The 22,911-nt window shown below is 47.1% G+C and overlaps 1 protein-coding gene across 3 annotated transcripts in view; it reads left to right on the forward strand.

Annotated features, from left to right (window-relative positions):
- The window catches only part of Mtus2 (microtubule associated scaffold protein 2), a 368,119-nt gene that overhangs the window by 296,115 nt on the left and 49,093 nt on the right, over nucleotides 1–22,911 (forward strand). Inside the window, exon 1 of one of the 3 annotated variants that reach the window (XM_050161974.1) lies at nucleotides 17,326–17,587. The exons of the other annotated variants lie outside the window; for them this stretch is intronic. Coding sequence (XP_050017931.1) covers nucleotides 17,504–17,587 — 84 coding nt within the window. The 5' untranslated portion in view covers nucleotides 17,326–17,503. Of the gene's footprint in view, nucleotides 1–17,325; nucleotides 17,588–22,911 lie in introns of those variants that run through there. 3 annotated transcript variants of the gene reach the window in all.

Raw genomic sequence — 22,911 nt, forward strand, 5'->3', positions numbered from 1 at the left:
CCTGCTTTGGGTTCCGATGGGTGCTGTTTTAGAACATACCACAAATCTAACGTGGGTAAAACGTTAAAAACTGTCTGGGTCCCACAGAAACTTGAGAATTAAATAAAACCCTCCCCCACACCTCATTTCTCCCAAGAGCTGTGTTCTCTGTGGTTTGTCCCTCTTATCTTCAGCCCTGACATTTGAGGACATGGGAACCCTACAAAGGTGCTGGCACCTTGCCGGGGCATCTTGCCGACAGCCAGGGCTTCCAAGAGATACAGCCTTATCAGCAGCCAGGAGACTGAATGGGGCAGCTCCCAGCCTCCGGCCCCAGGCATTTACTTGTGTTGTCTTCATTTAAGCCGCTCACCTCGAACAGTCACTTCTAACTGACGAAAGACACACATCTCTCGCTCTGGTAATGGCGGTGACCTAAAATATCTAGCTTAACAATACAGTTGTGGGCCGCCCCGTCGGGCTGTAACACTACTGTTAAGATCCCTTTAAACCTCTCTTCCCAGTTACAGTCACCTAATTCTTAGTTTTCTTCTGGGATTTCTGGTGGCGGGGACGCTTCTCTGGGCTCCAGGGTCCAGCAGGGAACAAGGTCAACATAGACTCCTTGCCACTGTGAGAGACAGCCTCAGGTGCATCCTAGGACAGGTTGCAGATGTGCTGGGCAATGTGAGACATACCAGGCGATGCCACCAGAACCTGTTCTCTTATTCCATACATGTTCCTCTGGGGCCCACACAGAAGACCACGTCTTGCCTGCTTCTGTAGCTCTAGACTGTTCTTAGAGGGCAGTTCCTGCTTCCTGAGCGGTGATGCTACAGGTAATTGTGGGTGCCTAAGGATGCAGGCCAACTGCTTAGACAGAGGAGGTGCTCAGAAAGCAGACGCGGCAGAAACAACTAAGAGAGTCCCCTTATTGCTTTCTTCTTTGGCATTTTCTCATTGTCTTTTTCTATCCTTCAGAAGAAGGCCAAGCTAGAGAATTCTTTTAGCTTTTCCTCAGTCCCACATTGCCCCCACATGGCAGCGATCCCTGTAGATCCCTGTCACTGAGGTCACAGTGCAGGCTGCCTATGGATGCTGCTGGAGCATCCTGCCGCTGATGGCCGTTGTCCTCCTGGGGCCTTGGATCAAGTGTGCTTTAGTGCAGGGCTAGGGTGTGCCAGGTGAATGCACACAGAAGCATCAGGATCAGAAATTCACCTTGTAGTTTAGAAAGATCCGTAGCCTCCTGGGAAGAGAATGATCTCCGAGCTCTCTCGCCCCACCCTTCCTAGTACCCTGGCCCATCAAGCAGGGTAAATACCGTCCTCTGCCTCAAACAGTGAACCCATCTCAGTGCAGAAGCAATCTCATGATGCCTAGCATATCACAGAAGCCCTTGGTAAATACAGGGACGATAAAGGAATTATATACCGAGGCTGCTTTGACAATATGAATTGATTGAGCAAATTTAAAATTCAATTTGGATCATGTGAGGAAAAATGAACAAAGCAGAAAAAAATACATGCTGAGGTTGTTGGGCTTCTGCCAGGTACAATCCGTCCTGTTGAAGAAAAATCATTCTGTCACTTCCGTGATAAGGTAGGCTACTCAGGAGCTATGATAAACATCAGGACCTTGGCAATAGGAGAAAGATTAGTTGCCTCCAGGACAACACACAGCTGGGGATTAATAGCCAATGAGCAGGGATGGGGCAGAGGGGAGGAAGTCACCAGGAAGGTAATGGGGTCCCTAAAGGAACTCCTGGGACTCCTTCAAGAAGGCAGTAAAAAGATATGAGGGGACCTTGCTGTAGCTCTCAGCCAAAGGCAAGACCCATACACCAGGCCCAGACAAAAAGAAGACTCCTAGAAGCCCAATTAGAGTTTGGTTCAGTCGGTACCAAGGTACACTTGTCACAGATTAAGGGATCTGAGTCTCTGGGTGAAATAAGGGTGACAATACGGCATACGTAAGGGGGGTCTAATAAGGTGTAGGGAGCAGAGGATGCCCTGAATGAGTGCCGTGCTGAGAGAATGTGGGATGTTGACATAGTTACCGACATATCAAGGAACCCCAAAGCCTCAGGCCCATGGGGAAATGGCCAAGTTTTCCTCTGGTCCGTGTGAGAGTATTGACGGGGTGTGTGTAAAAATGTCCACTGTAGCCACCACCGCCCCTGCCCAGTGTAGATGGCCTGAAGACTGCTCCCGTACAGAGATGGCCCCTACCCAATTGTATACAATAACCTGCCTGCCTATTTATCCATATGCTATAACCCCTCTTCCTTGTCTAGCTGTATATAATAACCCCACCTCCCTGTTCAACTCTAAAATAAACATGATGAACTTCCAGGGTGCTGCAGTTTCTCCAGCAAAGACCCCAGACCAACCCCACCTGATCCCTATCTTTTCCTCTCTCTCTCTTCCCCCTCCCTTTCACTCTCTCTTCTCCTCTCTCCCTTTCTCCTCATCTCTGTCTCTCTCTCTCTCCTTTCTCCTCTCTGTTCTCTCTCTCTCTCTCTCTCTCTCTCTCTCTCTCTCTCTCTCTCTCTACTGTGTGTGTCTATCTTTCCTTTATTCCCTTGCTGGCCCCAGTCAGGTCCAAGCCCCTGAAAGTTGTACAGGATACAGCAATAAAAGAGAAATATTGAAAATATTAAGTTGAAATTTGTAGGAAAAGGCTCAGTACCTAATTATATTCAGGGGACAGTTTCACCAATAGAATGGATCAAAGGGAAGACAATATTAGAGATGTAAGACAAAAGAAATAAGTTAGAACATTCAGACAATGACAAAAATAAGATAAAGTATGAACAGAACTTATAAGATCATTGGAACTTCATTTAAAAACCAAATGTATGATTCACGAGCATAAATGATGAAATTCAAACTAGAACCATAGAAAATTATTCAATAAAATCATAGCAGAAAGGTCTCTAAATCTAGGAAAGAAGGTGGTGATGCGAGAGATATTTTTAATACCAAACATGACTAGACAAGGACTTTCATGCATTATATTTTAGATTAATCTCTACATATTAATAATGTAGTGACTTAAGTGCCACACACTTGCCAGTAGACAGATCAACCAAGACCCCCTCCCTCCAAAAAAATCCAGCCTCAAAAAGCCAGAGTTAAGTGAGATTGTAATTAAGATGGACTTAGCAGACATCTACAGAGTGAGTACTTGACATAGTCACTGAAGAACATGCATTCATCCCAGCAGCCCGTGGCACTTTCCCTGAAGTAATACACATTGGAAAACACAAGCCAAGTCTTAAACAAATAGAAGAAAATAGGGCTGGAAAGAGGGCTTCCCGGCTGAGAGTACTGACTGCTCTTGCAGAGGACCTGCGGTCAATTCTCAGCCCCTGTGTGTGGCTCCCAGTCCTAGTTCCAGGGGCTCTAATGCCCCCTCTAGGCTCCTCAGGTACTACACACGTGGGATGACAGACATACAAGTAGTCATCCACATAAAAATAAAGTAATAGCTATTTTTTAAAACACAGAAATCTCAAATGAAAACTTGACGTTTCTCCAGCCCTTCAAAATTAAGAACAAGCCAAACCCACAGCCAGTAAATGAAAATCAATAACGGAGATGAAGGCAGAGATTAATGAAACGGAAGTAAAAAGAGCAATGCAAAAACAAAACCAGCAAAGCTGAGAGTTGGTTCTTTGGTAAGATAAATGAGATCGATATATCTCTATCTGAAATAATCAAAAGAAAGAAGAGATTCAGATTACTAAGGGTCTGATGGAAAAGGAGGCATTGTGACAGACAACAAGGACACTCAGGCAATTGTTAACGTGTGCTTCGGAAACCTGTTCCAGTAATCTGGAAAAAGAGAGAGAGAAAAAATGGATACGTTTCTAGACCTACCCAGACTAAACTAAGGCGTTGTAAACAGTTTAAGCAGATGGATAATGTGCAGTTGGGACTACGGCAGTAATAAAAAGTCTTCCGAAAAAGAAAAAGCTGTATTCCAGCTGAACTTACAGCTGAATTCTACCAGATGTTTAAACAGCTGGCACCAGTGTTCCTCCAGCTGATTCATAAAATAAAAGAATAAAATAAAAAGGAATGCTTTTGAATTAGTTTTATGAGGCTGGTATTTCCCTGATATTAAAACCAGATAATGCCTCTGCTCCTTGCCCCTCACTTCCTGTGTCAGGTAGGAGAGAGCTGATCCTGCCCCTCACTAACTGCAGCCCTCAGGCGGTGGTTCAGGCCCTGCACCTCTCCTGGGCAGCACAATAGAACTGACACCGTTGACAGGGGTGCAAGTGAGCTGGCTCCAAGGATCTGAGTCAGTGGCAGAGACAGATCCAGCCCCTCATCTGCCATAGGGTGGCATGGGCAAGGGAGAGATGGCAAAGCTGGCCACAAGGTCATGAAAGTGGGAGAGCTGGTCTTGTGCCTCATAAAATTCAGCACTAGGGAGAGTAGGTTCTACACCCCCCACCCCCCCCACCCCCAGGCAGCACACAGTAGAGCTGACCCTGTTGGCCTGATGCAGGTGAACCGGCTTCATTCCTTGCTTGCAGCAGCAGGCAAGCACACTGGGGCAGGGCCAGAGAGCGCCCCCTGGTGATGAGGATGAGGGAGAGCTGGTGGGCTGACCACATCAGCTACCACCCAGGCTCAAAACCAGGGCTATGAGTTGGCCCACTCTCATGTCTACTGCATCTGTGATCTGCTGGAGCATGTGAAGAGCCAGCTTCTGCAGTTCCAAAGTTGCAGCATCTCCATGCCATAGGGCAACAGCAAGATGTCCAAGAGGAGTCCCAGCGAGGGCCCAGCAGAAGCAGACTAATGACTCACTGGAGTGAACACTTGCAAGAAAAGATGTGTGGACTGAGGGGCACACTGTGTGGCTTATTGTGCCACACTGCGACTTTCATGAGATTTTTTTTCTTTTCTTTTTAATTTCATTGTATTTTGATTTTGGGGGGTGGGTTGCAGGGGCAGAGGGAGAAGGCAAAGGGAAGGGGAGCTGAATAGGATCTGGGTGCATGATGTGAAATCCACAAGGAATCAACAAAAATGTTTTAAAAATCAGATAATGTCACAATAAAAAAAAAAGAGGGAAGATGGAAAAGAAAATTATAGGCCAATCTTTGTGATGTACAAAGATGCAAAAATTGTCAATAAAATGCTTGCAAGTGCAGCTCAACTCCCATTAAAACCATTCACCACCACCACCAAGTGAGCCACATTCCAGCGTGCAAGATGCTTCAAAATATCCACTGAGCCATCTTGCTGGTCTCACAATGAAGTTTGATTCAGCCATAAAGAAGAACGAAATTAACCAGGTGTAGTGGCACACACCTTTAATCTCAGCACTCAGGAGGCAGAGGCAGGCAGATGTCTGTGAGTTCGAGGCCAGCTTGATATACAGTCTACATAGGGAGTTCCAGGATGGCCAAGGCTACACCATAAGACTCTGTCTCAAACCCTCCCATTACCCCCCCCAAAGAATAAATTATTGTCATTGCATAGAAGAATAGATAAAAATGGAGATCCTCGTGTTGAGCACAAGAAGTCGAACTCAGAAGGACAAATCAAGCATGGTTGTGTGATTTTCAGACCCTGGACTTTCTCCAGATCCATGAAGGCATTTGAGTGGTTCTTTGTGTGTCCCTATCATACCCTTGTATGTATGATGTCCAAGCTGAAGGGAAAGAGGGGGAAGGAAGAAGACGAGCTGGGGAGATGGGGAAGGAATGGGAGGGGCCATGAAGGCATTGGCCCTGCACCTCCATGCATAAGGGGGACAGAAGGAAGGGAAACTGAAGATCTGTTCTCACTCACCATTCATGGGATGAGGGCTAGCTACCCTAAATGCCATTTAATGATGCCAGCATGGAGCTCGCCTTCCATGTTTAGAAGGTCACCCCGGCAACTGGGTGAAGAATGGGATTGTAGGAGAGGTCCAGGGGAGTGAGAGGTCCGGTTGGCGGCTGTTGGCATGACAAGACAAGGCGACCGTGAAGGGAGTGTGGTAGGCTTTGCTGTTGCTGTGGTAAAACCCTGACAGAAAGCTGCGTGCGCAGGAAAGGTGTGTTTGGCTGATGAATTCCAGTCCATCATAAAGCCAAGGCAGAGACCGGTGACCACAGAGGGATGCTGTATACTGGTTGCTTTCTCTGGCTTGCATAGCTACTTCCCTTTTATAGCCCAGGCCCACCTGCCTAGGGATGGCACCGCACACAGTGGGCTGAGCCCTCCTACATCCATTAACAATTAAGAAGATGCTGAGATGTAAACACAGTTGCTCAGGGCAGTTCTTCGGGGTGGTTCTTCAGCTGTGATTCCTTCTTCCCAGGAGACTCTGGGTTTGTTTCAGATTGACACACTGTAGCTAACTATGACAGATACTTACAGGGGGGTTATACCTGATAAACATACTGGAGGCTGAAAATATTGGGCTGGAGGTAGAAAGCTTGTTACACCCAAGGCTCTAGGTTCAAATCTGTAAACATGATGTTAAAGAATATTAAAAATCAACAGTGTGCCTAACTGGCCATTGTAGCTTGCCAGCAGGTCATAACTTACATGTGACTCCCCCTCGCGGCCACGGGGCTAACTGGGAGATGGAGTCACTGCCTCAAGTTAGCATAAGCTAGAGGACCGAGCAGCATATTGCCTTCCCAAGAAAGATCCAAATTCAAATTTTGTGGCCAAGTGTTTACTAAGTGTGCATTGCTTTCTTGTCGTTTATAAAGTCAAATACTGTAAGCAGAGGCATTGAAAATCAGGGTACAGTTGTTAGGCCATACTTGGGGAGCTAGTGAAAGGAAAAGATACAAGGGGGAGGCTACTTCCTTGGATGTTGGTTCATCGTGAGTGTGAGCTGAGGCCAAATAACTTAGAATGAAGAAAACCAAGACAGGTGCTGGCTGAGAAACGGGGCCCACCCTCCACTGAGGGTACAGTCAGAGCTACAAACAAGCTTTAGCGTATTAAACAAACCGATGGTGTTTTTCATCGCCAGGCCAGACTTATTAACTGGGTTGCCTGAAATCCCTGTCTTTAACGAGGCAACCAGCTATTCTGTGCAGCAGCTCAACAGCCCCTTTGGGGATCCCCCTGCCTGTTTTGCTTAAATGGCTATATTAGGAAGACAGGAGCATAACTCTTTTTGACAGAATGTATCAATATATTCATTAAATGGGGGGGGGCGCGTTGTCATATCATATTTGCAAAGTACAATGACTTTCTGAATTTCGAAAAATCGGTACCTTTCGGTACCTTGCAAAATTTATTATTAATACATCAGAAAGGGGAGCGAAAACATCTTTGTTGTCATCTCATGCTGTCAGATTTAAAATGAAATAAACAGCCCAGTCTGTGCCCCTGTTCTGACATAGTTCAGGATCTTGCTATGCGAGTATCAGGAAACAAGTTGGAGCTGTGTGCAGACCAGAAAACCTTGTGGATTTCTGTGGCTGTGGTCAGCTGCTGTGAGAGACATCGTTTAGATGTTCTCTTGATTCTTCTGTTGCTGTGTTAAAATACCAGGACCAAGGTGACTTGAAAGAGTATTTTGGCTCCCATTTCCAGAGGGATGGAGTACATTATGGAGCCAGAGAGATGGTTCAATGATTAAAACACTTGCTGTTCTCCCAAAGGACCCAGGTTGGGTTCCCAGCTCCACGCTGTGTGCAGCTCACATCTCTTTTAATTCCAGTCTGGAGTTATAAAGCCAGCTTGGTCCCGAGAGAGTTCCAGACCAGCCAGGGCTACGTAGTGATACCCTGTCTCACCGGGTCGGTCCTTTACAGGAGAGCAGCTGGTGCTCTTAACCACTGAGCCAACTCTCCAGCTCCAACATCTCAAGCTCTTAAAAGAAATAAAAGCCACCACACTGCATCAGGAGCTTATGACGTCCCAGTTCCAAGTGTGCCAAATGCCAGAAGGCTAAGCCCTTTTCTGTTTGGCTTTGAGAGGCTAAGCATCTGCAGATAGGGGAGCACGTTGGGGGGGTCCCTGGAGTTTCGGTTATTTTGTTTGTGTAGTGGGGGGATTGAATTTGGGTCTCACATAAGCTAAGCTCATGTTCTAGTGCTGAGCTAGATTCCTAGCCCTGGAGAACTCTTATTCAGAGTGTAGAACCTTTCACACTCCCCTGCCCCCTCCCCTTTCACCTTCCCACCCCATCCCACTCCCTCTTCGCCACCATTGGAAAGGATCAATTTCTTTTCCTCTAAGTTTCACTGCCATTGATCCTCCATCCAGAGTCAAGCCCCAGCTTCAAAGGTCCCCAAAGGAGGAATTGTATCCTCCTTATCAGTGTCCCCGCCCCCCCATCTGGATTTCTTTTTCAAAGGATATTTTTCAATTGGAAGGATCACCTCCTTTAAGGGACACCTCCTTCCTCCCAGTGGTCCTCAGGTGATGATGATGACGCTCAAGCATGTGCAGTCCAACTGCCATCCCTACCCAGAAGGAAGTCTTGCTCCTACCTGGCAAGGTGGAATGGTTCCAGGTCTGTGGCAGGAAACATACCCGAGAGTCGCTGATCTCTTCGGCCAGATAGCAAGGAAGACAGATGAGCTGTGTCAAAGGGCAGAGAGGACCACCAAGAAATTTCTCCATAGGGTAAATCTTCAGTAAGCTGAGTATCTGAAAAGGTTAAGTGCAATTAACCAAAGCGTGGTGCATGTTAAGACAAACACCAGTTCATAATTTTTAAGAATGCTCGGAAAGAAATTCAAGAAAGCGAGCGCCACCATCAGCAGCCACCTCCTCGGGTTCTCCTCCAGTACCATGGTTTTATTCAAAGTCAGCACTTGTGGAAACAGCAGCCTTGACAAAACACATACATTCCAGGGTAGGAGCGAGAGGATTAGAATTGTTAACCAAAGGGAACCCAGACCTGAGAAAAATAAGCGACAGAAACACAGAGCAGCATCAGGAAGGAAGTTCAGTGCCTGCTGAATTCTGAATCCAACGCCTTTATTTTCCACGTGCTTATTTATATACTTCACTCCAGAAGGGGAGGGGGAGGCAATAGACTGCCTTAACAGGATGTAAGGAATAGACTTGAACTCTCCAACCCTTGGTGCAGGTGAAATGGATCCACCTCTATACCCAAAATACTAATTATTTTAGGTCAGAATCTCTTGTATGTTGTCAACAACTTTAAAGAGCAAAACTAAGCTCAAACTCTCTGACCTCCAGTCAAGGTGGAACAGTCTGTGGGCCCTCACAAACACTCCAAAGTGAAGGAATTAGCTTCCAGATTGTCTGTGCTGGGCACAGTATATTGTAAGCGATTAAAATAATGAAGGAAGTTATTACTATACTAGCTGAGGCTCAAACCCAGACTGTTGGGATTGCTAGGCAAGTAGTAAGTGCTGAATGCCCAGTTGGAGAGAATAATTTATATATAGATCTCAGCTAATAACTGTAGAAGGACTACCCAGCCATCATGTGTTTCCCGGCATGCCCACAGTCACACATCTGTGACACTGTTACATCCTAGAACTGAACTTGAGTCCACAGCCTGGAGAACAAATGAATTGGGATTAGAGAGAAGGAAGGAGGCAGGTGAGCTGTGGAGCATTCCGTGGGGTGACTGGCAAAGTCCGAATAAGCTTGTGACCTGAGGGAGAGAAAAGGGATCCAGCAGACCCGGACCTGATGGAATCCATGAACAAAGAAGGAAAAAGTGGAGATCAGTAAAATTTTGTCACAAGTTGGATAGGAGAGGCCAAAGATACAATGTCCATTTTATCAAATGTTTGGTCACATCATAGATAAGAAAATATCCATGATTTTTATCACCATATGCTGAAGTAAGTAGGACTTTGCTGTAGAACACTTATGAAAAGGAGAGGGAAAAAGAAAGTTTTAAAGAAAAAATCAGTTGACTTTTTAGTTTCTGAAAATTGAAGGAGGGCTGTGTAGGAGCCAGGCTAATCCTACCCCAAGTCACTGCACCTTTTCCATTGTTCATTTGGTGTGGTTTGGTTCTTTTAGAGACAGGGTTGTTCTGTGTAGCCCTAGCTGTCCTGGAACTTACTCTGTAGACCAGGCTGGCCTCGAACTCACAGAGATCTGCCTGCCTCTGCCTCCCGAGTGCTGGGATTAAAGCACTCCATGTTCATTTTTTAAAGGGTTCTTGCTAAATTGGCCAGACTGTACTTCAATCTGCTCTGTTAGCCAAGCCAGTCTTGAACTTTATCCCCCTGCCTCAGCCTCCCAAGCACCTGGAGTCATCCCAATCAAAGTCCTGATGATTACTAAACCTGGGTGATGAAAATAATGAACCAAGCCAGGCGGTCGTAGCACACACCTTTAATCCCAGCACTCAGGAGGCAGAGGCAGGCAGATCTCTGTGAGTTTGAGGCCAGCGTAGTCTACAGGGTGAGTTCCAGGGCAGCCAGAGCTATACAGAGAAACCCTGTTTTGAAAAACCGAAATAGAAAAAAAAATGGATGAAACAAAGGTGCCAAAGTTTTGTGAACTGTTGAGACTAGAAGTGGGTTCCAATGGTGTTTTTCTTGCTCGCTTTGAGTGTGTCTCTAATGTTGACTGAGGAGAAGGAAGCTATTCTAGAGCAGTAGGTTGCTGAAGCCCGGGCAATCATATCACAGGTGGGATGTCGGAACCATGTGTGATTCAATCCACACCTTCAGCCACGTAGGAAATCTAGCCCTGCCCCTTGTCTGTCTGTCTGTCTGTCTGTCTGTCTGTCTGTCTCTCTCTCTCTCTCTCTCTCTCTCTTTCTCCCTTTCATGGACAGGGCATTTGCGAGGTTTGTGGCATAGTATCTATGAGTGAATAGCAGCTTTCTAATAAGGCACAGTATCCTGGCTTAGAAAGAAACTTTTTCCTTCAGGATGGTAGTTTTGCCTGAGTAAACATCCCCACTGAAAAGTTTTGGCCCATGGAGCCTCCTGTTGTTCACCTACTCCCTCAAGCTTGACTGCATCCAAGCTTGTGGCCCAGGGCCTATTTGTATCCAAGAAAATACAAGCTGCCATTTTTTTATTGTGCTTTTTAAAACATACATAAAATTTTGCTATTGTAAATGTCCTTGGGGGGGCACTGATTGTTTTGAGACAAAGTCTCACAGTGAAGCCCAGTCTGACCTAGAATTCACTAAGTAGCTTAAATTGGCAGGAAACTCATGGCAATCCTCCTGCCTCAGCTTTCTGAGAGCTAGGGTTACAAGTGTGTGCCACCATTCTTGGCTTTAACTGCACTAGCTATTTTTAAGTACATACTTCAGTATTGTTAAGTACATTTGTGTTATTTTGCAGTATCTATGTGTGTGTGTGCGTGCATGCATGTGTGTGTGCATGCGTGTGTGGGGGTGCATGCAGATGTGCCTGAGGAGACCCTCTCCGCCTTATTTGTGGAGACAGTTTGTCCCTGAATCTGGACTGTCTGACCAGGAAGCCCCAAGGTTCCTCCTCTCTCAGTCCCACCAGCTTTTCTTTATTTCTTTTTACTTTTTATTTTTTTTAACGTGGGCACCGGAGATTGGAGCTCAGGCTTATACAGCAAGCATTTTACGGCCAGTGGTCTGTCCAGCGCCTGCAGTGTCTTGGGAAACACTGAAGTTCTGTGCTTGCTGACCCCCCTTTCCCATCCCACTCCCACTAGGGCATTTGCTGACCCGGGGTACCTCCAACACTCAAACAGTCCCACTCACAGAATTGGGATGATTCTGTCACTTTCTGTATCTTTGGGGACTCATTTGCATGGTGTAAGCTTTCTTGGCACATGCTCTTACACATAGTTCTGCATACAACTCCATGTCACGTTAATGTCTTAAGTCTTTAAGGGTGTGGGCTTTAGTTTTGTAACAAGCGAAGGACACTCTGGTGGCTTCTACTGTACACATGGTGGCCTCAGACTTGCAAGGACACTTCCAGCTTCCTCTCCGTGGGCTTCTCGCTCCCATATGCTAACCATGGGTTCTCCTGGGCCTAGCTCTCTACCTTCTTCGCTACTTGCTTCTCCCCAGCCTGGAAACACAGATTTAGCTTGCCCCAAATAATGTGTCCTAATATGGAAACGGTTCCAAGAAAGTCTTAAGAGTTACAGAACAAGATTTTGTGCAGAGGGGGCCTAGCTGAGACCTTCCCAACAGGCAGGAAAAAAAGCCAGCCTGAGTCCCTGGGCCCAGGCTGAAATAAACAAGGGACAGAGAATCGGGAGAGTTAGAGAAGCAGATTGGGTCATACTTCACGGAAAGGCACAAAAAGGAAGAAAGGTGGATGTAAAGGATTGGGCTGATGGTGGAGGTCAGCTTGCCCTCTGGGTCCATGGTGATATCTGGATCAGGTGGCTACGAAAGGCCCGATGTGGGTCTCTGGTTCTATAGTCACCAGGGTCTGTGTTTATATCCTTGGCATCTCTTGCCATTGAGTGCCATGCTGACTTCAGTGCCGCGCTGCCTCCTGGGACCAAGACCAGGTTCACGAGTGATTCTGCCACTGGGACCTTACTGGTCTGGGTGACTTTTGCCATCACCTGGGGCCATGGTGAAATCCAGGCCTAGACTGCTGCCGAGGACTGTGTCTATGCCTATGGTCCTACCACAATTGAGGTCTAGATTAATACCCATGTCCCCATGGTGTCACCAAAGGCCACATGAAGCCTGAGGTCTGGGCTGCATCCTATATGGCCTTGTTGGTGTCCAGCAGCCACGTGCAGTCAGAGCCATCCTGATCTGGGTGGCCAGGGCTACCACTCAGAACAAGGATGTCAACCAGGCCAAGCTGCTGCCTGAGCCATGTCTGCATCCAAGGTCCAGCTACAGCTCGGGTCTGCGTTGAACTCTGTGGCACAGATTACCAGGGGGCCCATACAGAGGCCGGGGATCTGGGTCGGAGCCTGCAACTTGGATGAAGTCAGGGGGTCCTGCCACAGTAGGAGCCATACAGATATGGGTGGCCTGTGCTACCATCTGGGACCAGGCTACCGCAGAGGGCCATGTCTGGAACCCTTCTAGTGACCAGGGTCCAGATAGATATACACGGCTCAGCTTACCACCAAGCACCATGAAGAAACCCAAGGTCAAACCAGCAACCCTGAGTCCAGGTTGGTGACCAAGAACTAGGGAGCATCCATCTGAGGGGCCTGCACTGTGACTCAATGACATGGTGACGTCTGGGCCTGAGCTGCAGCTGAGGACCATATTAGGGTCCATGACCCTACTGCAGCCAGGGTCTGTGCTGATGTCCGATGTTCCTGTTGCCATTAAAGGCTGTAAAGACACCCGAGATCAAGGATCAGGTTGGTGTCTCAGGGCCATACTGCTGCTGGGAGCAGTGAGGACATACAGACCCAGCTACTGCTTAGGACCATGTTGTGGTCCATGGTCCTACTACCACCGCTGGGAGTCTGATCTGAAGTCTGGGTCCTACACTGTCATTCAAGGTCACATAGAGACCCAGGGTTGCAGTTGCAACCTGAGGCCTTAGTGATGTCCAGTGACCACAAGGCTGCTGGAACCATTCCCACCTGAGTGGCATTCCCTCCACCCAAAGCCAGGATGTTGCTGAACCTAAGCTGCTGCCAAAGGCCATGTCTGGGTCCATGGTCCAACTGCAGCCGGGGTCTGTGTTGATATCTGTGGCCAGTGGCACCTCGGAAGGCCTCAGGAATGATGCGAGATGAAATCCAAGGGCTGTACTGAGCCCGTCCTGCTCTTCACTGCCCTGGGAAAGCTGGCCTTACCTCTTGCTAGAGAGCCCACTACTGAAAGAGAGCTAGCCCCTGCGCTCGGGAGAGAGGGCCCCCACCCTTCACCACAGGTGAGGACGAACCCACCCTGAGGGCATGCATATCGGGGAGCCGATGCCACTGCAGGACCCAAGGCAGGTGCCCAGGTAGTTTGATCTGATCTGACTGGCTAAAACCTGGGCCACAACTGGGCCTTGGTTTGACCCATCTAGGTCCTGCTGGGGCTCCTAAAGGCACTGGTCCTCTAGAAAGATTCCTGCAAGATCTCCAAGACACAGAATCCCCCAGGAGAGCTCTGGTGAACCCAAATAATATGTTCCAAGAAAGTCTTAAGAGTTACAGAGCAAAAGAAAGTAATAACTCAAAGTGTTTTCCAAATTGGAAGCATCAGGGGTCCACAGCTAAGTAGGGAAATCTCTGGTAGAGGTCTCAGATGCGACCTGGTAGCATCCTTAGCTTTTGTGTTGATGGAAGCTAGGAGTTGGTTAGGACGTTTCAGAAAGTTGCACATGATAGTTACAAGGTTGTTAGGTCAGCCATAGAGATGGATAGTGGGTGGCTAAAAATAGCTCCTTGACCTTGGATCTGCAACATTCTGACTCAATAATGAGACAGCTAACACAGGATAACCTTTCATATGGCTCCAGCTTCTTTTACAGTCTGTTTTAATCATGGTATCATGTCCTCAAAGTTCAGCCATATTGTGGTCTGCGTGCAGTCTCCCATTTGAGGTTGGCAGTGTGACTTGGTGGTAGAATGCCGACAACAGGGGATCTGTCAACAATTTTTTCTTCTTTTAATTAAACCAAGCAATATTCCATCGCATATATATTCCTTTTAACCTTCATCTGCCCATGGACACACGGACTGCATTTGCCTTTTGACTACTGTTCACACTGCTCTGAATATGGTGTGTAAAATCGCCACTTTGTACACAATGACTTTTCTGTACAAGTCTCAGCCCAGGTTTAAGGTCAAAGTGCAAGAGTGTCTTCCATCCTAGGGAATGATCCGATCTTGTCTCCACAAAGCAAAAGCCTCGCGTCTTGGTTCCTCTTCTATTGCTGTGAAGAATCACCGTCACCGAGGCAACTTGTAAGAAAGCATTGAGTTGAGATGATGGTTTCAGAGGGAGAGCCCATGGCTGTCGTGGCTGTTATTGTGGTGACAGGCAGGTGGCAGGCATGGGGCTGGAGCAGTAGCTGAACCTCTGACCCACGAGCAGGAGATGGAAGGAGAATGGCACTAGGCCTGGCATGGACTTTTGAAACCTTAAAGCACACTCCCAGTGACGCACCTCCTCAAGCAAGGCTGTACCTGCTGATCCTTCCCAAACAATTCCACCAAGTGGAGACAGAGCATTCAAATGTGTGAGGCGGTGTGGGTCAATCTCGTTCAGATCACCACACCTGCCTCCCCACTCCCCAGAGCCTGGAAGGTGGAAGGTCCCTGCCTTTCCCCTATACATTTCACTTGAAAGCAAACAAAAACGTGTTCCTAATAATAAAGACAGAGGAAGAGACTCGAGTGGAAATTATCTCATCTCCTGCCCCCCACTCTGTGTTGGCTGGTTGTTAGGGAGTATCTCTAAAACATCATTTCCAAACTATCCAAGTGTGTGTGTGTGCTTAGGTGGTGTGTGTGTGTGTGTGTGTGTGTGTGTGTGTGTGTGCGCGCGCGCATTTATGCATGCATGTGTATGTATGTGTGGGAGTAGGATTTTTGTTTTGTTTTGTGTTTTCTTTTGAGAAAGAGTCTCACTGTGTAGCCCAGGCTAGTCTCCACCTCTAGAGCGGTGAGGTTGCAGGTGTGTGCCAACATATCCAGTAAGCCTTTGCTTTGTGCTTTTGGGGTAAAAGTTTACTTTCTCCTTCAAGAGCTTATTCCCTTTCTGTATAGTAGGATGCCTTGACAACATGGGGCAGGAGTGCTATTCCGTATTTACAAGTGATGCTGTATTGAACACCCCACGCTCATATCCTTGCTTGTTGCTTTGAGCCCTGCTGTGGGGTAGAAGAGGAAGTGTTGGGCCAAAGAGCTCGGATATTTAATGATTTGTCAGTTCAAGTCAATTTGCTGTCCTAAAGATTTTCCTGATGTATCTGGTAGGAGTCAAGAAAGGCGTGTGCTTCTGATTTCAACACTGGGGCAAACATTCCAGTTTATTCTTATTTGATTACCAAATAGTCCTCTGTAAATCCACAGGGCTTGTACTACTTAACTCAGATCTGTGGGAAAATCTGCTAGGTTAATAAGTTCACCTAGCTTCAGCATGCATTATCTGTTTATAGCCTTAGGCAAATTTCCTAAAAAAAAAAGTGTGTATTGTCTTAGATTTATTTTAGCCATGCGCGTGCATGTGTGCGCACGTGCATGCGTGCGTGCGTGTGTGTGTGTGTGTGTGTGTGTGTAATGCTTTGTGGGTTCCAGGGTACCCGACGCTGCAGGCAGTTACAAAGCTTGCAGCAATGCTGGTCGCGTTGCAGCAGTGGTGGTCGCGTCCCAGCAGGCTGACTCTGCAGCCCCTTCCTTCAGTGTGTTCGTGGCATTCCTAAGCAGAGGTGCTGGCTGGCTCCCAAAGGGACCCCCCCCCCCAGGAGCTGTTACAATTTCCATGAGGTCTCCTGGCTACCTGATTTCTCTTGATAACCTCAGCAGTTGTGGAGAGGAAGACCCGGGAGGAATTTATGTCAAATGTCAGAAGAGACATTTGATTCCCTGGACCTGAAGTTACAGGTGGTTGTGAGCTGTCCCATAAGGGTACTGGGAACAGAATCCAGGTCCTATGGAAGAGCATTGAGTGCTCTTAACCATCGAGCCATATCTCTAACTCTGTAATTTTATATTTTTGTTGATGATAAGTTTTGGGATTTTTCTGCTGAAAAGCTAATTTTATAAATATTTGCATATTTTCCTTCCCGGGTTGCATAAATACGGGTTAAAATACAAGGTCTCTTCTTTTGTTTTTCTTTTGAAGAAAACTTTTGCCTCTTGCCCCTTCTCTTCTTCATTTTGAGAAATTACAAGCTGATTAGAAAGTTCAAATCCCATAAAAGACTGGTAGGCCATTTGCTTAAGGGAAACACCTGCCTCCTATCCCAATTTAATCTTAAGTCCTTAAGATTCTTGTATGGCTTGTGTAGAGCAGCGATCTTAAGGTTTTGTAAAATACATTTTACATGTAAAGATGTCAACAAATGAGGCCCAAGCAATTGTTTGGGGCATGAAGATTTGCCCACGAGCCCTCCCTGTGGACCGTGGAGTCCCTGGACAGAGAGACCTTGCCATCAGTCACGTTTAAATATATGTTTGCTTCTTAGCCAGACAGGCAGCTAGGACTGGGCGAGAAGCTAGCTTGCCTTGGTCTACCTCCACCCCCCACCCCGGGTCCCCGTGGGTCTCCTTTTGTGTGTGCCCTGCTTCCTCTCTAGGCGTGTCTGCGCGGTACAGAGACAGTGCCGCACCCAGAGCAGCCGACTGTCTGCTCAGGGAGATGCCACTGTCAAAGGCTGGGTTGTCAGGCGACAGTTCAACCGCCCGGCTCTGAGGATTCCCAGAGACGAGGTGGCCCTCACCGCTGTTGTTGCTGCTTCTGCTGCTGCCGCTGCTGCGCCGGCAGCCGGGCTTCCGCCCCTCCCTCGCAGGAGGATTTGCCAGCTGCCCCGCCCTCTCCTCCCGGGTCCTCCTCTCCACAATCGCTGAAGTTATCAGGAGAAATAAGGTAGCCGGGAGACCACATGGAAGTTGTGACAGTTCCACGGAGCGTCCCTTTGGGAGCCAGCACCTCGGCTTAGGGACCACGGCTGAGACGTTGAATGCAGGTGCTGTGGAGCCAGCCCGCCGGGATGGGCCACCGCTGCTGCAAGCTTTATAACTGCCTTCAGTGCCTGGACCAGAAGGTACTTGGCCTTCCCTCTCCTCTCTTCCCCTCCTCCTTGGTCCGAGCAGAGAAGGTGCGAGCATCCACCTCTGCCCCCTCCCCTTCCCCTTCCCTCGCATGCCTATGTGCTTTGTTGGTGAGCAGGAAGCTCCGGGTTCTCCTTCCAGGGTGCTGGATCGTGAGTGGTGCTCACGGAAAAGCGTTTGCTCGCTGGAGCTCTGCGGGGCCTTACATAATGTTACGTTCCTGCAGGCTCAGATAAAACTGTTGCATTTTGCAGACATACTGGGAAGGTCTTGAAATCCAAACTGCCAGGGGAATCCTGGGAAGGTTCTTCGTGCATTTTATGCACCTGGGAAACCTAAGATGTTATAGTGTGGGCGGGATGTGGGTCAGCTAGGCACCAATGTTTTCCCTAAGCCACACTGGAACTTGGAAAGTTTATCACTCGGGATTTAAAGAGCATTTCCTCTTGGGTTTGATTGTCCATGTCAGAGAAGTAGGCACAGGGTCTAAAGAGTTGGCGTTGGGACTCTCCTGTCACAAAGTGGTAGGTAGCATGGGGCCAAGCCTTGGTGAGCCAGGGAGGCTGGGGGTTCACCAAAAAGAAAATCCACAGCTGAAGAAGTGAAATCGAGTCAGAACAAGCACTGCACAGTGATTCAACACAAAGACCGGCTTTGCTTTTGATGTTTGCCTGGTCTGGGCACTTAGAGAGGGGCGTGGGCGTTTTCAATTCTCTCTCTAGATAACTACCAGCAAGAACTCTTCCTGTGCTATGCATTTCGTCAAAGATGCATGAAATGGAATCTCATGAGGGACGAGAAGCCTGAAATTGCCTCTTTTCTACCCATGTGGCATCAACTCGTAGATAGCTTGGGATATAGTGTGTGACCAGGTGACGGGGAAATATATGGCTTAATTTAAAACTCATTACAGGGCCGTCAGTGGGGATCATCTTCTGTCAGCTCTGCTCGTGAATGCTGACCTACCACTCACACACCATCTCGGAAAACTAAGTTCGGGTACTGACATGCTAGCGAGTTTGGCATCTGTCGGCCAGAGTCAGAGCTTCTGCTGTGTATGTGTGTGTTGTTAAGAAATATACATACAGGAAGCGGTTATAAAAAACCACCACTGTAGCCGCTCTTTTTTCAAGAGATGTGGCTACAGAAAGGCCTTCAAGGGAGCCTTTTAACAATACTTTGCTGAAGGGAAAGAGAAGACAGATGCCCAACCTTATCATAAAGTTTGTGCTCCTGAACTCAGGTCGAAAAGTTCCAGAAATAAAGCCAGACACGGAGATGTTGCCTGTAATCTCAGCTGCTAGGCTGAGGTGGGTAAGGTTGGTAGACTGTGAAGTCTGACCACCAAGGGCAGTGTAATAAGTCCCTATCTCAAAAAAAAAAAGTTTTACCTTTGGGATAAAGATTGTCCAGGGGTGGTGCACACCTTTAATCCCAGCGCTCGGGAGGCAGAGGCAAGGGGATGGATCTCTATGGTTTTAAGGTCATCCTGGTCTGCATATCCAGTTCCAGGTCAGCCTGGGCTGGAGAGAGAGAGAGAGAGAGAGAGAGAGAGAGAGAGCGAGAAAGAAAGAGAGAGAGAGAATAAGAATATATCCTAAAGTGAACTTGCCCCTGTTTTCTCTTCAATCAAATTGCTAAAAATAATCTTATGTCATTCTTGCATTTAAAAATTTTGGAAAATAATTTGATGTTACTCATCTCTTTAGAAGTGTGATATTTAAGTAGCTGTCATTTGTTTTGGCTTTGAAACCCCAAATTCAGTACTTAAATTCTCTGTGATAAAAACATAAAACATTGAATTGTATCATAGGCCCTTTTCATTATGCTCATACCCATATTTCTTGATTTTTTTTTTTTTTTTGCCATGTCTCAGCACAGTGTTCCCACAGCAGGTGTAATGGATCCCTGTATTTACAGGTGCTCTGGGAAGGACTTGGCGACTTCCTCTTTTAAAACCAAAGCAAGCGTTTTTGTGTTGCTGTTGCTTTTCAGGATAACCTCACAGGAAGTATGCCTGGATCCTTCTTTCACTCCACAGCTACCTGTTACCCAGGTGCTGTGCCAGGAGACAGGATTCCCTCTGCCTTTGGGCATGTCAAGCTGTAGATCTGGGTAAGCCCCGCCCTCTGTCAGACCCGACAGCTGAGCATCTATGTAGTTTGAAAAGTGTTCATGTCTGGCAGAGGTCACTAGGGAAGTTCTCCTGACTGCTCTAGCCCAGCTTCTTCTCCCTCCGAAACCAAACCTTTTTCCACTGTGTCCCATAACCCTGAGAGAGAACATTTGATTTTAAGAGGTAACAATATGTTCTTTTGCAGTTTGACGACACTGGAGCTAAGGTGTTGTTTTTAAAAATGATAGATGTGAAAGTAACGTTTAAAGTCATTTCAGAGACGGGGCTAAGAAAGCAGTGCCTGGGAATGGCTCTTTAACCTGGTGCACCAGGAGAAACAGTGCACTCTTCATAAAGAACAAAATTAAAAAAAAAAAACTGCAAAGTGAGAAAAAAAAATTTCTTTAAAATGATCTGTGTTGGGGCTGGAGAGCTGGTCTTGCAGAAGACCTGGGTTCAATTCGTAACACCCATGTGGTACCTCACAACCATCTATAACTCCAGTTCCAGGAGAATCCAGTGCCCTCTTCTGGCCTCCTTGGGTACTGCATGCAAGTGCTGCACATAGATATGTGCAGGCAAACCACCTATACGCATAAAATAAATAAGTCTTTAAAAACCATCCATGCCTCTTGTCTTCCCACTTTCCCAAAGCTATCCAATTAGCCATGTTTATTCCTGCTTTCCTCCATGTGTCGGTGCTGCAGAGACTACCAAAGAATTATTTAGAAACATGAACAGCCTCTTATCAGTTACCAATTCCCTTGTGCTCTCATATTTTCCAGGGAAATTGCAGGTTGTATAGACAACAGTGACACACACCGAGCAATTAAACACTAGTTACAGACTAGAGGATAATTAAATGAAGGTTCTCGCCACTCCCCAACTCTGAAACAAGTTGGGGGTAAATCCCAGACAAGGTTCTTGGAGATGGAGTGGGATTTTTTAATTGCACTTGGATAAATGGGGTAGAGTTTTGTTCAACTGACAAGGAGTGGGGTTGTAACTACAAGGAAAGAGCACAAGAGAAAAGTGCCTTTGCTCAACATGAAGAATCACAAGAGGGTAGTTTTCAGGATAAACCCAGAAGAAAATGCAATGCACAAAAAATGCAGAGAATTTTCCAGCCAAGAAGCCAGACTTGCATATCTTAACTTGTATTAATGGGAAAGTGCAGATCTGTCTGAGTTGTTGTTGTTTTGTTTTGTTTTTAGCAGAGATGTAACCTGGTTGTAAGACTGCTTGACGGCCTTGCTTTGGGGAAGGTGACTGGGTCCACACAAAGTCAGAAGGTTTCCTAAGTGCAGCATAAATGGGTTAAAGCTCTTCATGCTGGCTCGTTTCCAATTCTCCTGCTTTGCCTCTAGAAGGCTCCTACCTTGCATGTTCGATTTCCTTCTCCTTAGCCCCATCAGTCTCTGTCCTTTCCAGTTGCTCGTTAGGCATCCAGATGTGGATACCCTCGTTATCTTCCTGCCTGGATGATGCTCCCTCATTAGCCGCTGTCTCCGGGGTAAACAAGATGTTTTCTTTTAACAGGTGATTCTCCCAGCAGGCACAGGGGCAAAAACTGGAGCGACCTTTTAAGTTCAGTCATTCTGGTTTCTTTTAACATAGGATTTGAGCACAATCCTATGTTTGCACAATGAGACACAGGCGTGTATGGAAGAAGATTAAATATGAGCAGTACTTTGTGTTGAATGAATTTGTGTTAAATTTCATTTCTGAGTTGAAAAGTGGGTCATTATACAAATACAAGCGCTTTGTATTAATTATTTGGGAAAGAAATAATACTTATTGATTAACTCAAACCTTGGGTCAGCACTATCTTAAATCCAGGGCAAAATAAAAGGTCACCCCACATCTCAAGGGCTTTCCCCCCAGAGCTCTGTTATAAATCTGGTCACGTGTTTTAATACCCACACTGAAAATGAATGGTCTGTGCATGGAAATTACCGTGGAGATGTGTGTGTTGCGTGACTGGCTCATCTGAAGGTACCAAAGAAAATACTTTCCCAGCTTGACACATTTTTCCCAAGTTGAATTAAGCCACGCTCATGGGTAAAAGGCAATACTATCTCTGAGAAGAGTAGAAAACTCCTAACTTCGTGAGGCTTAGTGTGAAAGTGTGCGTCTTAATTCACAATAGAAAGGACCCAGTTATTCACTCCAATACCAGAGAGAGCCCTACCCTCCTTTCTTCTCTGAGGCACGGTCTTAATGTTCAGCCTGAGCTGGCCTGGAACGTGCAATCGTCTGTCTCTCCCTCCCAGGTGCTGGGATTACAGGTATGTGCCAGTGCACCCGAGTCCTCCCGCTTTCTTATCTGTGTGGTCTTATTTTGCTTAGCTTGGGAACAGCATGGCCCACATCCATGCTTAGTGCCTTGTGATTAGCACTTACGCAGAGCAGCTTAAAACTCTGGGAAGGGGGCTGAGGAGATGGCTCAGCAGTTAAAAGCACTGGTGGTTCTTGCAGAAGACCTAGCTTGGCTTCCCAGCACCCACCTCAGGTGGCTCACAACCGCTTGTGACGCCAGCCCCAGGTGGTCTGACACACGCGGCCTCCCCAGACGCTGGCAGTCACATACACATGTGCACTTAAATAAGTACAATATATGATATGTCGTTTAAAAAATATAGCAAAGACTGTTAAGAGTTCCTGGTATACACACACACACACATGCACACACACACACACACACACACACACACACAGGCAAGGGAAACATTTCTTAGGAGCACGCTTGCTCAGTCTACAGTGAATTTCATAAGTGGCCTTCAGTATCACTTGTAGACAAACAACAGTTCTTGAGTGAATATCACAGACCAGGGTCAGAAGTTACAAAGATGAAGACTCTGGGCCTGTCTGCTGGGGTGACAAAGGTTCCCAGAAGCCCCTGGTGCCGTTTGGAAGCTCCCTTCACTGACCCTGATGTTCCTCCTCTGACCTCAGTCTAAACCTCCAAGACAGCCCTAGGCTCCTGGGTTATCTCGCACTATTCTGTAATTGCTTGTATATCGGCTCGCACTGAGACACTGGCTTCTTGGAGGCCAAAATGCCTTTTGCCTGTTATGCAGTAGGCACTGAGTCAGTGTGTGGTATCATATAAGCTTCCTGTTTCTGGAGTCGCGGAGAAGCCATCCAGGGATATCGGAGTGCAGTCTTAGTTTTATTGGCTGCTCATTCAAGGAGGCGCAT

Source organism: Alexandromys fortis, unplaced genomic scaffold (genome assembly GCF_014885135.2).
Source record: "Alexandromys fortis isolate MF-2015 unplaced genomic scaffold, M_Fortis_MF-2015_v1.1 scaffold_118, whole genome shotgun sequence".
NCBI classification, from domain to species: domain Eukaryota; kingdom Metazoa; phylum Chordata; class Mammalia; order Rodentia; family Cricetidae; genus Alexandromys; species Alexandromys fortis.